The sequence below is a fragment of the Micromesistius poutassou genome, assembly GCF_964030765.1.
Source record: "Micromesistius poutassou genome assembly, chromosome: 17".
Lineage (NCBI taxonomy): Eukaryota > Metazoa > Chordata > Actinopteri > Gadiformes > Gadidae > Micromesistius > Micromesistius poutassou.
The window spans coordinates 4,632,423-4,651,080 of record NC_140287.1 but is presented as its reverse complement, the minus strand read 5'-3'; the positions used below and the strand labels follow the sequence as shown (position 1 = coordinate 4,651,080).

General features: G+C 48.1%; 1 protein-coding gene across 1 annotated transcript in view; it reads left to right on the top strand.

Moving 5' to 3' along the window:
* babam2 (BRISC and BRCA1 A complex member 2) overlaps positions 1-18,658 on the top strand; it is a 55,390-nt gene that overhangs the window by 29,980 nt on the left and 6,752 nt on the right. The window contains exons 7-8 of the mRNA XM_084481866.1: positions 6,918-7,027; positions 17,398-17,497. Coding sequence (XP_084337992.1) covers positions 6,918-7,027; positions 17,398-17,497 — 210 coding nt within the window. The remainder of the gene's footprint in view (positions 1-6,917; positions 7,028-17,397; positions 17,498-18,658) is intronic.

Here is an 18,658-nt window from a genome sequence, read left to right as displayed (position 1 = left end):
AGCCTTTGCATAGTCCTGGAAGCACACGTTTACTTACACACACACACTCATTACCACATGGTACAAGTGGTTTAGACACAAGCCTGTGTCACCGTTGTCTTTCTTTATTTAATTTGTAGGCATTTTCTTCATATTTGGTTTATTTTAAGGGTGCATTACATGGCGTTTCATGCTTGCGAGTTGCACCTATTCATATCATGCTTATTGCCACACACACACACACACACACACACACACACACACACACACACACACACACACACACACACACACACACACGAGTCACTGCTGTGGCTAGAAGCCCTAACATTACATGTGGGATGTACACTAGTGCACAGACAACATGTTATCAGTGACACACTATTCCACTTGGCCATACATGTTCAAGACTCTCAGTACAATATCCGCTTGTTTCACTGTCTCAGTGGTGGCTTTCTTGGTCAAATGCCAGCGTATTCCCACATCAATTGAATGACGATGGCTTGCGGCCCAGCCTTGAGAAAAACACAGCGATGTAGATTAACGTCAGCAGCTGCTTAAACCCTGGGTGACGTATGCAAAGTGATAATTATGTACAACGTTTAGGATCATGAAGTTCAATGTAGTCTGTCATACCTGGATACCATTTATATTACCTTTGAGTTTATCTTATGCATTTTTGCACTGTGTCTCACACGGGAGCAGCAGCTGGGTGAGTCGAACCAACCGTGTTGTCTGTTGTAACCGTCTGCCTCTATTGACAGTGTCTGGATTTTGCCCATGCACCCAATGACTCAGATGTCTCACTTAATCTCTCTTCCAGGCAACAGAAGTTGAACAGGTGTGTTTCAGAGTCTGTCTACCATTGTTAGACAACATGTGTGAAACATTTGTCTTAATTTACTGTGTGAACGCAAGCACCTGTGGCATTTTGACACTTGACACATGTTGGCCTCTGCACTGAACATGAAGATGAGATGACGCATAGGAATCTTGCATTTTATTGACTTAATGGTCAGGTTTTGCTTATTGTACTTTTAGTCAATAGTACAATTAGTCGGCATAACAACCAATCTCCTTAACTGTTAAATTCGGCTGCAGGAGACCAAGACAACCATTTCCATGGTAACTCCCCCTGTGCATTCACAGGCCAGCCGGCAGATTTAACCTCTCCAGCATATCCTTACTCTGGCCTAGAGGTCTCCTCCCAGTTGGATATGCTTGGCTCCTCTCCTGAGGAAGGAGCCTAGAGGGAGATCCTCTCCAGATGCTCCGATCACCTCAACCCGCTTCCCTAAATGCTAAGGAGCAACAACTCCTCTCTGAGGTCCTCATAGACCACAGAGGTCCTCTCCCTGCATCATGTATGAGCTCGAGTCCCACCGCCCGGAGGAAAGAAAATGTGTCTATTTGCATCCACAATCTCATCCCTTCAGTCATTAAGTCGTAACAGCAGGAGGTCATAGGAGTTTGTGAACGTACCTTAATCAGTAAATGGCCCCAGTAAAAGGCCCAGCTCCCTCTTGGCCACCAAAGCCAATTACAGTTCTTGCCTTAGTGCAGCTGCAGCACTGAACCAAACAGTTATACCCATCACCCGTAACGCTTAACTGTTAACTGTACATCCATTTTTGTGTGTGATTGTGTGGATTTTTGATTTTCTGTGAATGCTTTGGTTTAGGGAGCATACTCTACCTGCATGTATGGGATATATTGATTATGGAGGATTGAAATGTACATTCTGGCTACTTTGACTACATCATCCCCATGCGCGCAATCATAGAATTGGATAACATAGTCCACTTGATTAATTAGTGCAATCAAGCATGGCAAATTCTCTATTGCCTCATCAAATTTTTACATGGCTTATTAAAAATCGGTGTCTGCATCATGCAGGATCTTTGTCGATGGCTCATTTTTGTTCATTGGACTTGAATACAGGCAGGTAGCGCCACAAAGATCATTTAGTGCCACACCCATTCCACTATTACACCTGAACCCTGACACAGAGCCACACACACTCTGTATGCAAACACACGCCCGCCACCAAAACAAAAACCCTCCTGTGACTGTGGCAACAGGGCAGTGTTTGGGTGTGTTTGGGTCCTGCCGTTGCTCTCCCCCCCCCCCTTTCCCCTCTGCACTGCTTGCACGTAGTGGAAGCATGGGCATAGTTTCAGTTTCTCACCTTCCCTCACCTATTGTCAACACGAAGAAAGTCAAGCCCACAGCTATGTGGAGGCACAAAGATCTGCTTGGTTAATCATCGACCGGACTCAACCGCCTCACCGCCACACCGCTCCTCTTTCAGGGCAGCAGGCTGGGTCATCGCCCATGGAGGCGCCCTCTGAAAATAGTGAGGGCTAGCGTTAGCTTAGCTGCTCTGTACCGGGGTTTGTGTGGGCCAAAGTGTGTCATGTGGTGACTTGCACATGCACTTGCCCGCTGTGTAATTTTTGGGATCGAGGCAAGATGAGGGACTGCCATACTCTTTCCCCACAAGCAGGAAGACACAGCAGCTCCACATCATTAGCAATGTTGTGCTGGACTCGCTTTCCTAATCAGAAAATTACATGATGTCACGCAATGAGACATTTTAGTTTGCCGCCAACTTGACCCGCCCGTGACTGTCCCTCGAGGCCTCAGTCACAGTCCATTTTATTAAGCACTTACATGCTTCAAGTCCGTCACCCTAAATACCTTGAACAGCTGTAGTAAATGGCAGCCGCCTTCCAAATTCCAAAGTCCTGGAAATGATCAATAAAAGAAAGGCAAAAACCTGATGAAGCTGGTCCTTTTTAACAGAATGGCCATCTTGTGAATAAAGACCATCACAACCCTGCTGTCCGCGTTGCAAGGATTTCTGGTAGGCACTTCCAAAAATGAATGATACCTATAACCCTAAATATATGATGATTTGGGCGGCCAGCTACAATTTGAATCAAATGAAATGGATTGATTCTGATTTAAAACCTTCCAATTCTTGAGACATTAGACGTTCCTCCTACTCGTCCACTCGCTCCTCCACTGGGATTGACTCCGGGCTTCAACGGTCTTGGGTAGGCAAGGCTCCCTTCCTGACCACATCTCTGAAGAGCCGTGTGGTAGATGGCTCAGGAGGTCGGAGGGGGGGGGGGGGGTTGGGGGGAGGTTGGGGCTATAGCGCCACAGCTACAGCCAGCATATGGACTCTGGCAGTGAGCCCAGGAGCCGGACACGTCCTCCCGCAACAACCTTCCCGTCACTCAACGCCGGGCCCTGCCGCGTCAAGCGTGACATTTGAGGTTGGGGCAAGAAGATGGACAAAAGCGACCCCCTTACCTCTTCCATCCTTGCCCCTCCACCCCCCACCCCCTCCCTGCTACCCTGTTGGCGGCAACCTCGTGTTTATCTTCGCGGTGACTTTGGCCGGACTTGGGCCTGGCGTAAGGACAGCTGTCACATCTCCAGCACGTCACATTTGATGCAGGGGAGATGCTGCGGGCATCAGGAGAAACAAGGACGAACCAACGGGAACACAAGGAGGACGAGGAGTGTGGTTGTGTTTGTATGTGTTTGAAGAGAGAGTGAAAGTGAACGTCTTTGTTAGACAAACGCAAAGGCTTTTTACTCTGAGGGTGTCCTCCAGCTCAGCTACACACACACACACACACACACACACACACACACACACACACACACACACACACACACACACACACACACACACACACACACACACACACACACAGGCATGTACGCGTCAGCCTCTTCCCAGGTTCTCCAGTGATTGAGTCACATCCTCTCGGGGGCGCAGGGTAAATACTGCCGCGACACCCCGCCCGCCACCCCTGAAGGACTTCCTCCTTGACTCCTAGTTCTCTGACCGTGGTCTCCCAGTGCTCATTACTCCCCTGTGAAGTGTCTTCATTAGGGGTCTAGCCCATGGCCTGTGCAGCAGGGGCCTTTGTTTTTAATGATGTTAGTTCACCACTAACTATTAACATAAGTAATCCCAACTCTGCCCCAAGTGTCTTTGGTTAAGGGGGCTTAAATAGGGGGCTGCCTGTGTGCAATGAAGCCCAAACACACAGGCTTTATGGTTTTGCGTGTGTGCTGGGATACGTTTATGGTTCTGGTTTGAATTGGGTTATTTAAGCCAGGAAGCTTTAAAGGTCAACATTTGTTGTTTTGTTCTTGGTTTCCTTTTTTTTTCTCAGCAGTAGCAGCAACTCGTTGCCATCTCATAAGAAAAACAGCTCATCGTTAAGAGGATATTCACATTTGGGTGTTCCAATCAAATATGCCATTATGCCATTGTGTGAATGCTTCCAAGACAAATACAAATTTCACAAATTCTCCGGGGTGGTTTCGTCTGACCACATTGTCAGTGTAGTGGTGTATCCGTCTGCGAACACGTCTCTAGATGCATTTGTCACTCGCATGATCAATCTAACACCTGCATGGCTATGGAAACTTGCCACTCACTATGCCCAACTGTTGTTGGCAAGTCAGCTGCCAGAATATGTTTATATATACAGTGTATATATTACTTTACAGGCACGATTGAGAGAGATTAGCAAATATTGGTCTCTGGGGGAGAAGAAATGCTTATTAACCTTTTTATGCAAAATTATCAGTCACCACCAAATGTATTTCCTGTATTACCCACTCTGTATTTTCTTTTATATTAATGGCTCTGATGTAAAGTATTGTTCTGATTGCCAGTCTCTAAGACTAGAAGATCTATTATTTGGCATGATTAAGTGCATTGCATTTCACTGCTTGTATTCTTTTTGGCCAGCATCTACAGTTCTAAGAGGAAGCTGGACCACATGCTTTGGCATGCTACTAACAACCCCTTGGTAATAGCCTTGTTTTCATTTTTGCCCGTTAGAATAATGCTGGAAATTGATGGCAAGTCAGGGTTTGAACTTCATCTCATTGTTATTCATCAGTAAAAGTTTGCAGTTACGTTACACAAAACATAAAAACTGCCATGTTTATCCCCGGAGTCTAGGCCCCTCTGCCTAGTACAATAATTGACAATGGCATTAGCTCAAACTTGGGGGTATGTCCTCCGCCTCTTTCATGTATTTGCTTAGTTTCTGCCGCATTGACGCCGTATGGCTTGTGACAGCCCTCCGTTGTGCCGGGGACACGGGCGACACTGAATCACTCCCCAGAGAGCTGCCTCTACAGGGCCCCGGCTAGCCCCAATTCACCATCCAGTCTTCTGCCGTCCCGCTCACCTTGCTGTTGAACCCTACGCCCCTCACGTTCTCCTGCATTCTCATCTCGCTCGGCCATACATTGGATCGCCTTGAGGACGAAAATGAGACTTGACAATTACAAACTGGAGGAAAATAATTGTCTTGGCTGAATCTGCCTCTTCAACATCATCCCCTTAACACACAAGCACAGACACAAACTTTCCCTCATCTGTCCACTTTCATCACGGGCGTACAGAGGCACAGCCCTGCCACGTTGTCTGAGACCACGCACAGCTTCTTCTTCTTTAGCGACGGGAAAACTGTTTGATTCGAGCTGATCCCATCAGGCAACACGTCGGGATGCCCCGTGCTGTGTATTATACCGCCATTCCCCCCTCTTTAGCGGGGCTGTTACACAAGCCATTTACACAAGTAATCTACACCGCCAACGCTCGCTTCGTAACGCACCGCAACACGCAGAGAGACTATGAACTGATGGACTCCACGGCCGCTAAGTAATGTCGGTTTTATGATCTGCCGCTGTTTACATAATTATATTAGGAGAAGCTTTAATGTGTTGTTCTGCTCTGTTGCAGTGTGTTCGGGCATCGAACTGACATGACCGAAAAAGGCAGATTAAGTTAGTTTGAAATACATTTTTAACTCAAAATTGTTACCCCATTATTTTTCTTATCTGAACACATTCATTTCCAATGATGCTGTAACGTGTACTTTTTTCTCTGCAGTTAATAAGATTGTATAAGCTTAATTTCTATAATCAGTATATGTTAATTTCTGGGCTACTTGAGTTAAACACAGTGCGGCGACGCCAATTAGCTCCTATGTAAAAATCAATTAGCGCCACTTGACGCGGCGGCGAAACGCGCCGTTAAGTAAGAGATCCACCCACGTGGGCGTCGCCCGTTAAACTCAACTGACACGCAGCGTCCCTTTTTGACGTCGGCGAAGCAAACCCCAGTGAGCACACGCGCTCAGCGCGCCCGGGTACGAGGGTCCAGGGCGGCAGTGTTGTAAACTGGTGCGTCCTGCTGCTGATGGCCGCCTCGGCAGCACGGCATAGGCTGGTCGGAAGAACCCCCTCTCACCACGCAAGCAGCGATTATCACAAATGGATGACTTCAAACCATCTGTGAGACATTTGATTAACGCCGCCGAGCATTCCCTCCATTTATTTTTTTCGTCCTTGTTGCGTGTTTGCGAGACGGAGAGATGTGGGAGAGATGTGGGAGAGGGGAGGGAGGGAGGGAGGGAGGGAGGGGAGGCCCAGAGTGGTTCTCCAGGGTCAGAAAAGGCGCTGATAATGACAGTCCTTCTGCGAGTGGCCATGCTCCGGGGAAATGAAATTATAGAGCGAGAGAGGAACCCGCAGAACCTCGGAGGAATGGGAGGCAGCGAGGATGGGAGGCGGCGAGATGGCAGGCAGCTTCGGCCTAGCTAGCAGCCGTTGATGGTCCACGCGGCGCTTCCAGATATCAGTCCGGCCCTCTCGCGGCGGCTGTTGAAGCTAACATGGCGTGAAACAAAACAGATGTTCCTGCTGGTGTCTTTGCTTCCAATCGCCTCTTCCACTCCAGGTCCAGCTGCACTTTGGCAGAGGCGTAGAAGATGACAGGCCCTAGGTGGAGGACGGATTCAACACACCATTATTCGCCTTTTTTCTATATGTTTGTGTGACAGGAACTTCATTTTTCATTGACCCGTTCCCCCTTTTACTGTCTAACCCAGGACACCACGCTGGACCCCGGAGAGGACGTGGCCCTGCTCTCTGTGAGCTTCGAGGACGCCGAAGCGACCCAAGTGTTCCCCAAACTCTACCTGTCCCCCAGCATCGAACAGTGAGTACTCAGCCCCCCCCCCCCCCCGACCAGGAGGGCTTCAGTCATTCAGAGCAACCGCTCCAAAACCAGGGGCCCGTCCTCCGTTCAAACACTCAAAGGTCACAGGGCTCTCTACATCAGAGTGTCACAGAGGGGGGGGGTACAGTTGTACCATGAACGCATGGCGTACCCAGTGCCATGGCGTGTCACATCGTATGGTCCTAGGACGTCTCCGCATCTGCCCTTATTCATAGGTTCCACACACACTGCAGCAGAAGCAGAAAATAAATCAAAAGAGGAAGAAGTTCTGTTCAATGACGCACAGTGAGGTTAGGGTGAGTGTCCGTCTGCAGTCTGGGGGGGGGCGGGGTGGGGTGTGTGTGTACGTGTGCGTGTGTGTGTGTGGGCTTATTTTACACTGTGTGTCCCCAGTTATAAGATTTGGGTTTTTGTGCATTTATTTGCGCGCGTGTGTGTGTGTGTGTGTGTGTGTGTGTGTGTGTGTGTGTGTGTGTGTGTGTGTGTGTGTGTGTGTGTGTGTGTGTGTGTGTGTGTGTGTGTGTGTGTGTGTGTGTGTGTGTGTGTGTGTGTGTGTGTGTGTGTGTCGTGCAGGTACCAGCATTTGCATAGGCTATGGGCTATTTTTCAACTACTCGTGCGTGGGAGTGCGTGCGTGCGTGTGCGTGCGTGTGTGTGCGCTCACGTGTCAGGTGTGGGTCCTCTCTGACCTCAGGGCGCCCGCCGTCTGAGCCTTCGTGCTGAGAATAATGTGAGGCTGATGTTTATTTACGAACACACGCCCCGTCACACCAGGTTATCGGACCTCTGCCCTCTCTCCTCCTCCACCTCCCCCGTCCCTCCCTCCCTCCTCTGCTCTCCCCCTCTCCCCCTCTCCCCTCTCTCCCTCCTCCCCGCTCTCCTCCTCTGCTCTCCCTCTCTCCTTCCACCCCGTCCCTCCGTCCTCCACTCTCCCCATCTCCCTCTCTCCCCTCTTCCATGCATTTAGTTTGTTTGGTCTGTGTTTTCTAAGATGCTGTGATTCATGTTTCATTTCTTTTTCAATGTGTTTGCCCTCGTGCCTGAGTCACCTGCACAAGGGCTGTTCTATTGTCATGCATTTACACTAAGTGACTTTATCTCTCCGACATGACATTGACACCACTTGTTCTCTTGTAAAATAATAACTTATTATATGAATGAATGTGCAATCGCCGCTTAGAAAAAATAGTCTGTTTATAGACTAGGCTATATTTGGCTATATGTCTATATGTGTCTATCTGTCCAAAGTTGATGTTGTTTGTTATGTTTATAATGCGTATTTAGCCGCATTGCCCACAGACCCAAAATAAATCGGACATGTCTGCATGGGTTGTTTCTCTGCACTGTGTTTTGTTAGCAGTCATTGCGTTGCCCCTCTACATTTAAGCACCTACAAATCCACTCCATTCATCTTCAGCACCCCCCAATCTTTAGTACACAATGTCAAAAACCTGCTTTGTGTGTGTGTTTGTGTGTGTGTTTGTGCGCGCATCTATATCGGTATGTGCACATCATGTGTGTCGGTGTCTATGTGTGTGTGTGTACATCTGTGTGTGTGTGTGTGTGTGTGTGTGTGTGTGTGTGTGTGTGTGTGTGTACACACGCAGTTGACCTTGCTAGTGCTCCAGACCTAGGTGCGTTGGGGGGCTCCGTCTCTCCGGCCAGGTCGGTGAGCAGAACAGACAGAAGGGGGCTACCGGCAGCAGGAGAGCACAGCAACAAAAAAGTGTGTTTTGTGTTTGCAGGGCCTGAGGGAGGCGACTGCACAACACAGTGAACTTGCCTTTTGTGCGAGCCCCCAGAGAACAAAGCTTAGATATAAATATATATGTATTTATTTATTTATATATATATATATATATATATATATATATATATATGTCTAACCTCTCACTCATCAACTATCTATACTTCCATTAGTAACTTTCTTCTAATTGCCCTCTGTAGCGTTCTTGTGTAGCCCAGCTTGTGATTCCACCATACTGAACGCCTTTTGTGCGTGTGTTTTTTTCCCTCCTGTTGTCTGCTGTGTGGGAGTCTGTTAATTCATGACCTCAGGCCAGAATGTATGTGTTTACCATTGTTTGAAGACAAGCAGTCGTATGTGTGAGTTTTTTTTTTGTTTTGTTTTTTTGTGCATGAATGATCATGTGCTTAACAACGGCACTTAATATATCCTGTGTGTGTGTGTGTGTGTGTGTGTGTGTGTGTGTGTGTGTGTGTGTGTGTGTGTGTGTGTGTGTGTGTGTGTGTGTGTGTGTGTGTGTGTGTGTGTGTGTGTGTGTGTGTGTGTGTGTGCGTGCGCGTGTGTGCGATTGCAGACGTGTTCTGCTAGTTTGCCTCTACTGTGTCCTTCCTGCCCCTTATAGTCTCCGGCCTTGTCTTGTTGCCCTCCTCTCCCTGAGATTGGCGGAAAACAACTATCTAGAGCAACCTCTGTTTACGTGCAGCGATCGCCTTTCTCCCATCCAGAAACGCCCGCTCCCGTTGCCTCAGTTCCCCCAGTCCGTCTATCGGTATGTCTGTCTGTCTGCTCCTCTCTCCCTCTATCCATGCATCCCCTTTTCTGGGTTTTAAAAGGAAAAAATGCATTCATCTCCATTTCCTTCTCTCATTCCCTCCATCCTTTTCTTTTTTTTTTTGCTTCTTTCTCCCCCATCTGCTGCCGGTCTCTTTCTCCGTCTCTCCGTCTGTCTCTATTTCCATCTCTCTCCTCTCTCTCTCTTCTGCTGATCCCTCTGGCGGATCCTCAAAGGGAGCTGAGAGAGAGTGAGTGGGACTTGAAAGGGAGACAAGCAGCGTGCTCTACCCCGGCAAGGTCGTTCCCTCGCTCGACTGAAACGCAGCGAGCACAGCAAAAGAAAGGGAAAAAAAACAAGGAAAACGAACACAAGGGAGGGTTGATTTATTTCTTTATTTTTATTTTTTTACTTTCTTCTTTCTTCCCCACTACTTTCTTTTTGGATTGAGTTCCTGTGAAACTCTCTGCGCTCCTCTGTTCCTCGTGTCCCTCACCATCTATTTGACGGAGCGCACGTCCGCCCAATAGATTGAAGGTCTCCGATCAGGACCACCACCACCACCACCACCACCACCACCGCATCCTCTGCTGCCATCCCTTCTGTCTTTCCATCCATCTCCTGCGTGTTCTCTCCCTCTCTCCCCCCACCCCCTTCCCCCACCCCCCCTCTTTTTCCGTTGCGTTTCATCCTCCATCTTCAAACAAGCTGTTGCTCGCTAATGTTTCCTGGCTATGGAGAAGCCTGCTAAAAAAAATAAAAAATAAAGGATGAAAAAAAAATAAAAAAACCTGTTGGAATCAACGCATGACGCCCACGCCGTTTAGCGATTTTGTGCGCCGCCGACCGTAGCACTCGCTCCGCGCTTTGATGGGACCGGGCCTGCGTATCTGCTTTATTTCTGTACAAACTATTGATTAAGGGCAACCAATGCTCTATCCTCCTCTATCCCGCAGCTCTCACTTCCTATAGATCCTCGCTGGTTCCACACACCCGTCGTCTGTGGCCGCTCGCGGACGGCAACATCGACGCAGGTTTCAAGTTATCCTCTTCTTTTTATCGTGTTGCCCAAAGCGTTGTGATAATGACCACCGCCAAGTGACCATGAGCGGTGCACTTTGACGGTAAGATGCACAGATACATATTTATAGGTGTACTGCATTCACCGTGGAGCCAGGCGATTTTAAATGCGAATTTGAAATTGTGGCACAGCATAAGACAACACCATCCTCCTTGAGGAGAAGCTCAGCCCTTGCTTTTCCATTTTTCTTCTTGTCCAGCCCTTTGATGTAAAGGCACCGACTTGCTTAACGAATGACATTAAACGTTGTTTGGGCCCGACCACGCCCCAAAAATTGAAAGCTCTCGTAAGCCCATTTAGGAGAGAAAATAAAGAAGGCCTGTGTTTCCAGGAACCAAGTCTGCGTGCCATGTGCCAGGGTTTTATTTTGAGAGCACAAGTGAGAGATGAAGGGTTGGTTTTGGAAAACCGGCTCTTGGACGGTGGGCAGCAACGAAGCGATGCATCAGTCACTCGACCTCTTACCGGTGGCCAGGTGGAAGACTCCTCTTCTTCAGATGGAGCAGGAACATGCACCCCATATGTGGAACATTTTAAATCGGACAGGTTTTTTTGTTTGCATTTTGATTAGACCAGTGTGTTCATTACAATCTATTTATTTATCCATTGCAGTAAAGTGATGTGGTAAAGCTTCCCACATTATTGACTGTGGCTTTGCAAGGATACCGTGTGAGAGCGAGAGCACCACTATTACATGCCTGTACTCACAAATAGCCCTAAATATTTTAACAAATGTGAAAGAAGGGACTGGGGCAAGGTCGGTCTGTGTTTTCTTCCACTCCTGTCTCTGGCGCTGGGCTTCATTTTAAACATGAGCTCTGTGTTCGTCTGGGATATCCAGCTCATTTGTATCTGACGTGGAGAAGTATAGGTGGATGCTAGACTCACGTTGTCTATCCAGGGGATTCTCTGAAAAATACCATTTAATATACAATGATATATTTAGTTTCTGTAATGCACAAGCTGTGTTGATGTGCCATCGCATAAATAACCAGCATCAACTTTCTCTTCCATGTCTACATGCATCAGTGCATTGTGCTATCGTCTGTCCCTTTCGGTTGCATAGGACATCACGCCTTTTGAAAAAAACAAACGAGAATATCAGAAGATATTGGCCAACTTTTGTCGTTCTGTAAATAACGATAAGCGGTGTTGACAGCTGGAGAGCATCTTCCTTCACGTGGCACCATAACTTATGATACTGAACATAGACAAACAAATGTACTGGCGGCCCCGATGTAAGAAGCACATAGTCTGTATTTAGTCACGCCTGCTACTTTGCATTAGAGGTTCAAATACGGCAGCACGGTATCTCGGTGCGCGGGTTTTTTTTGTTGTTTTTTTAAGGGAGGGTTGTGTTGTTGTTGGGGTTTTATTTCGCTTCAGTTAGTGCCGTAATCCACTTTTATTTTCAGAATAATCTCATTATCCCTCCTTTTGACTTTCACTCCTCGTTTACCTGATTGCTTTCCGCCTGTAAGACAAGTTGGCTCCGTCTCCACCCTCTCCATAGAGAAACCTGCTGCATGGCATAAAGGAATCGAGTGGGCACCGACTCTGCCCTCCAACCAGATTTAGGAGCCCAGAAAAATCAACACAGAGAGACAGTTTTAGGCTGCAGCGCACTAATGTTTGTGTATCTGCATTTGCCTTGAGGTGTGTGTGTGTGTGTGTGTGTGTGTGTGTGCGTGTGCGTGTGCGTGTGCGTTCATGCATTTGGGTCAGTATGTGTTTCTAAGTACGTGAGACTAGCTGGCTGTACTTTAAATCCCATCTATAGTCTTTGGGAAAAGAATTACTTGAAGGCTAGGCTTGGACTTAATTTATAAATGTTTGAAGTATAATAATAATTATACACTCAACCTATATAGAACTTTTGTAAATACTCACTCTTCTCAAAATGAACGTACAAGGTAAAATCACTGAAAAAGTAGCTGTATAAATAAATAACGGGTAGTGGAAAACTAGAGGAATCATTAAAAAAGAGGGAGGGGAGAGAAGGAAAGAAGGTTCACTTTTCAACAGTTGGTTTTAAGTCATCAGAATATGACCAAGGTCATCTTTGTGCTTCAACTGAATTCACTTCTGCTGACGTTCAGATCTTTTCTATTTCGCGTCTTGAAGATGAGCATTGGGCCCTTTCGTTGGCCTCCATGTGCACGCTTTCTGGCTCCTCTTTTCATGCACAACACCTAACTTGATGATCAATCTGCGGAGCACCAATGCAAACTGGCAAATCCTTGAAAATGTGGTTATTCCAGCTGGCCGCCGTAGCCGCTGAACAAACCCACCGCCTGTCTCTGTGCTCAACCCGCTGGGCGCATTCAAACGCAAGAGTCGTGGGGGAAACAATAGAAGGTTGACAGGCTTCACCTGTATTATTTGTGACTCTGCGACGGGGAGAGGCTCGGCGGAGACGGAGTATCCACCTCATGTTTATCAAAAGGCCCCGGCTCCGTCTGACAGCTCTGTTGAGCGGCCGCCGTGGCACCGTAGTTCACAGAGGAGAGCTCTCGGCATGCCGGGCGCGGCGCCGACACCTTCACCTCACCTCTTTGTTGTAGGTCAGGCTGCCACGGCCACCTTTCTTTTAATAGAACCGTCCTGGTTTTGATCATGCCTCCTGTGTCGTTTTATTCCAGATGAGTTGGATGTGAGAATGGTGGAGAGACACTGCTGCTGCGCTGCTGGCAGTCGGCGGAGATGCGTGCATCATAGCGGCGGGGTTCACTCAGTCCTCCTTCCTGAGGCAAAGCACGGCCAGGCTAATAATAATCTTCTAAATAAGCCCTCGTTTGGCTTCGACATGAAATGGAGGCTGATTGATGCTCTGGGTACGACTCGGTGGATCTATGGAGAACCTTGGCGTCTGCACAACTTAGTTTAGCGTTCACGGAGGCGTGCTGTTGGCAGCTCGCCGCCGTGTAACGATATCCAAACACACCCATCTGGACGCACCTTGGCCACAAGCCACATCGGCTCGCCCTTTTAACCCTGCTTACGATTGACCCCTTATCGGCTTCCCATGCTGCCACTGATACCCGCCCGCACGCATACACAAGCATGGGCACACACACACACACACAACACACCGCGTGTGCACAACACAACCCAACAGAGGTTCGTCACCGTCCACCTGAATCACTGAGGGATAATCTCTGGGCCTGATGAAGTCATACGCGGGCCCGTCACTGTACAGCAACAGTATGAGTGTGTGTGTCGGACTGGTTGTTGGTTTGTTTATGCGTCTACTATACATGTGTCACGGAGTACAGTAAAGCGTGGCTCAGAGGCCTTGTGGGAACCCATCCACACGATGACTCCTGTTGTGTGGGTAAGCTCTTCCAGAGTCGTTTCAGTAGGATCAGCAGGATATCAAATCATGTGTATGTGTAGAGTGTAGAGGGTTGTGATGGTCGACGCACACCGCCATTGATGATGCGTCATTCAAATGCACAGTGGTAGGTAAAGAAGGATGATGCATCACTGTGATGCTTCCCAGGTTGGCTAAGAACGGTTCTAATCCATATTGAATATAAAGGCCCAAGGATTTGATTTGTTCCTTAATATCAGCCTTTTTGTGAAGCATCATGGTCATGATGGTCATCGTGGTCCCGGCAAATCTCACCTGAAATCACAAAATTTTGAATGTTTGGGGGAGTCTTTTTAAATAGGATTACCGACGCGTTTCTGTGTGTCAAACTTTATTGTATGAAATATAACAATTTGTTTGGTCAAATTCAAATGGGTAACTGTAACCGGTGTTTAATTTAAAGGGAAAAAAAGGCTTGGTTTGCACACTGATTTCGGTGTATATTGTTTTCAGTTTAATTGACGGTTCCCTTAAAACCTAACATTTCTCAACTGTCACGCAAGACCTCTACAAAGCCTCTAACAGCAATGTTTACAGCAAGATAAGTAGGTTCTTACATTATCTCACCTCGTACACAGGTAAATATTTACATGCTGGAATGCTTTGCCATTTGTTTTAATCCCACATCATCCTTGCGGCTTGTCATAATCTCCTCAAACGAAGAGTTCAGTTTTGAATGAACTCTCTGCCTAGCTTAATTTCTCCCCATCAATCTGACCTTGAAATTAGATGTCTGCTCAAATATATTTTGACATAGATCCTGGGTGCATTTTCTTTTTCCCCCTATATTTCCGCCCCAGAAATATCTACTCAGTAATTTGGACGTCAGATGCATTCAGCCAGTGCTCTGTCTAATGGGACCCTCACTTAAAAAGGTTAGAAACTCTGCAGACAGCGAAACGTCAAAAGACACTGCATTTTGTTCGCCACTGACACAATGAATGACACGCACTGCGATTTTCTGCGCCTCTGTCCACATTTCCATCTGAATGATGTGTGGTTATTCTTAGATCTGTGGGCGGAAAGATGGGCATAATTTAGGTTTCCACTTTCAAAGGCTTCGGCTGCGCTCATTGCTGTGAGCCACTTTGAATTAACCGTTTGACGAAGTACCGAGAAATGCACAAGCTAATGCAAATTATTTGCCCCCTCTAAACGGCGACATTAGTGCTCTTTGGAGAGACGTCAGTCACGGTGGCAAGGGGCTGCATCTGAAGAAAGCGTTTGTTAACCACGTTGGAATTTACGGAACTATATCTATATATGGCCCACTCGTACTGGGACCAGAGTGTTATGTCTTATCAGCGTTTCTCCTCAGTGATTGCGAAAGAAGTTTCTGGTGGTGTTACTCTGAAGCAACCAGTCGGATCATTTTTCATAAATGGGCATGACTAACAACTGACCAGAATTAGCCTCTTGCTTAATGCTGGTCTCAGCCCCAGCCCATCGCGGTCAACACCTTTCAGGCCAACGTGCGGTCAGTAAACCAGCCCAGTCACAGCCTCACTCCCAGTTCATAGCAGCACCTCCCTTCAGCAGAGTGAGGTCATGGTCCCTCCATCATCGAGCGCTTGTGGTTGTTTTCGTAATGCGGCCGACGGGTTCTGGTGGGAAACCACAATCTCTGGACTGCAGTCTCCATGACTGCACTGGATTGCACTCCGTTCCATTATGCAAGTCACCTCTGAAGAAAACATCTCACTCCCTTTTGATGAGGTCGAAGTTGCGGACCGACGGGTGAAAGATGGAGGATCTGGGGACGTGTCCTGGGACTGATTGGATGCTGGGCATCACCTTCTACATGTACCGGTCTCCACATGATTGAACGACCCCAGTGTTTCCCCTGCCATTTCTCCAGTGCTGAGGTGTGTGTGTGTGTGTGTGTGTGTGTGTGTGAGGTGTACTATGTATGCGCACATTGTTGACGCACACGGTGTCGATATGCACCGTGCTGATGTGTGAGAGTGCAGAGAGGTTTTCGGTGGGGTCACTGGTTCCAGCAGGGCTCTGGTACATTCCAACAGAAATAGTGTCATGCAATGGTAGTACAATATAAAGTAACAAGAAAGAGCACGCAAGCGCACTGACACATTGACGAACCAACATTTTTTTGGTGTTCGTGTCTGCAATTTGTATCCTTCCCCATCGCCTGGGTTTGATAATACTGCTGCTTCTGGCCTGCACAATCACATATGTAGAGTACGTTCTATTATTAACTTGTTAGGCCACCTGTAATTTTCTCTTGATGCTTCCTGCATTTATTCTAAAGCCATTTATGACTTAATGCTACCTAGTAGTAGTAAAAATATAGATATATACATAGGCCTATATATATATATATTGTATTTTTGTTTTGGTTGGCTGACTGCATTTGCGCTAGTGTCCATTGGCTGGAAGCCACACTGGACGCACGCTCTCATCCACACACGACACGCCCGGGGCGCTGGGGGAGCGCGGCCACGGGACTATAAACATATGTACATACGTGACCTTTGACACGCGTAATGTTGCATGCTTCATGCTGTTGACATGCAGGGACAGCGCGGCGGCCGGTCGCTGGCTGACATGAACGCGGCGCGATGCCCGCCCCGCGACCGCCCGCGACCGCCCCGCGACCGACCCGCCTCAGCGCGTCGAGGGGGACGTGATGGAAATAGAATCGGGAGCTATTTGCTGCCAATCCAACGCACACTTTTGCCTTGAGATGAGCACTAAAGGCTAATAAGTGGCTCTACAGACCACCCCCTCACCCCACCCCCCCCCCCCCACCCACCCTCGTTTTGCAGCCATCCTCTCCCTCTCCTGTTTGGCTGCGAGGCACAGAGCGGTACGTGGGCCTGCGTCGGCCCATTAGGGGCCGGGGAGCCGCCCCGGCGGTCGTCCTGATTAAGCAAGCATGCTCTAATCAGGAGCAGAGCCGCGCCGCCGATCGAAAGGGACGTCAAAGGATGAACGAGGAATGAGAGCTAAAAGCCGAAGGCACGAGTGGCCTTGTTACTTTTCTTTTTTTTTTTTTTTTTTTTTACCTCCTCGTCCTTTAGCCCATATGAACCATAGGTGCTACATCACATCTTAGTTTACTCCTCGAGTCACGTAAATCCTCACCCTGAAATCATCCATTCTTCCTGGCCAAAGGAAGCCTCCCCAGAGACATGGCTGTGGTTTTAGTGGAGTTTGAAGACCTTGATTATGCGTTCGTATTGAATGAGTCCACAGAAACACGGCGTCCAATTGATATATTCAAGATCTAAACTTTGAGAAATTGTGGTTGAAATAAAAATGAACGTGATGGCAGCTGTCTTATAACCAGCTCACTGTACCTTCTTGAAGTTGACCCTCTGTGTGTTTGTGTGTGTGTGTGTTTTTTATCCATCAGTGCTCTCGGAGGGACTTCGGCCCTCCACATCCCGGCGTTCCCCAGCGGGGGCTGCCTCATCGACTACGTCCCTCAAGTGTGCCAGTTACTCACCAACAAGGTGATCCCTCATTCACTGTGTCATCGCTGCATTCACTGTGTGTGTGTGTGTGTGTGTGTGTGTGTGTGTGTGTGTGTGTGTGTGTGTGTGTGTGTGTGTGTGTGTGTGTGTGTGTGTGTGTGTGTGTGTGTGTGTGTGTGTGCCCAGGCTGGGCGTGATAAGCATCAGGTGCTCCCTGCTTAGGACACTGGCAGCAATGCCTTCAAAGATGGATCCCCTGTGTATTTTAAGACCACCATTTCTCCTGTCTTTCTGTCTGTCTTGTCTTTTTGGATTTGCTTAATTATTCTTTTTGGGCTGTGTGTGAGTGCGCACGCGTGTTTGTGTGTGCACGCCCGTGTGTGTGTGTGTGTGCGCCCGTGTGTAGTCATGCCCACATACATGCGTGCGTGTGCAGCCATGCTCGTTTGTAGCCAATGCGCGTGCATGTGTGTGTGGCCATATGTGTGTGTTGCCATGCGCACGTACGTACGTACGTGTGTGTGTGTGTGTGTGTGTGTGTGTGTGTGTGTGTGTGTGTAGCCATGCGCGTGTGTGGTCGTGTGTGTGTAGCTATGTTTGTGTGCAGCCATGCCCGTGTGCATAGTGTTGGTAGCATGTACCTGTACGTGGGCGGCTGCTGGCCGGACGCCAGAGGTCGTCTGAGGGCTGCTTGGGCACCACAGGTTGACGGGTGGAGACAGGCTGCAGACAGGGCCCCTCACCCTGTCCCTGTAGGGCTGTGGAGGCGGGCGGAAGGGGCCAGCACACACCGGGACAGGGTGCCCCGTAAATACCCTCCTGTTAACGGCCTTCTCATGTCGGAACAGACAGGGAACGGAGTTTGTATGTGTTGTCTACGTCTTGTTATATCATCGTACACAAATATATGGCGTTATCATTTTGACAAGCCTGTTTCGTGGCGGCAAATATAATGTGTGCAATGTGTACATTTTGTGATTTGTAGTATGGTTTTCACTTCAAATTCAGATCCGTTTTTGTTTCCATTAAACACAAAAGTAGTAGGTAGTACACTTATTTCCAATTCATAGTATATATATTGATATCAGTACATTAGACTGTTGAATTGAGGAACAATACTGCTGCACAAACCGCACGGCCGCCTCGCCAGGCTGAAGGTCCCCGTCCCTCCTCATGGAGGGGATTGGTTTTGCGGAATGA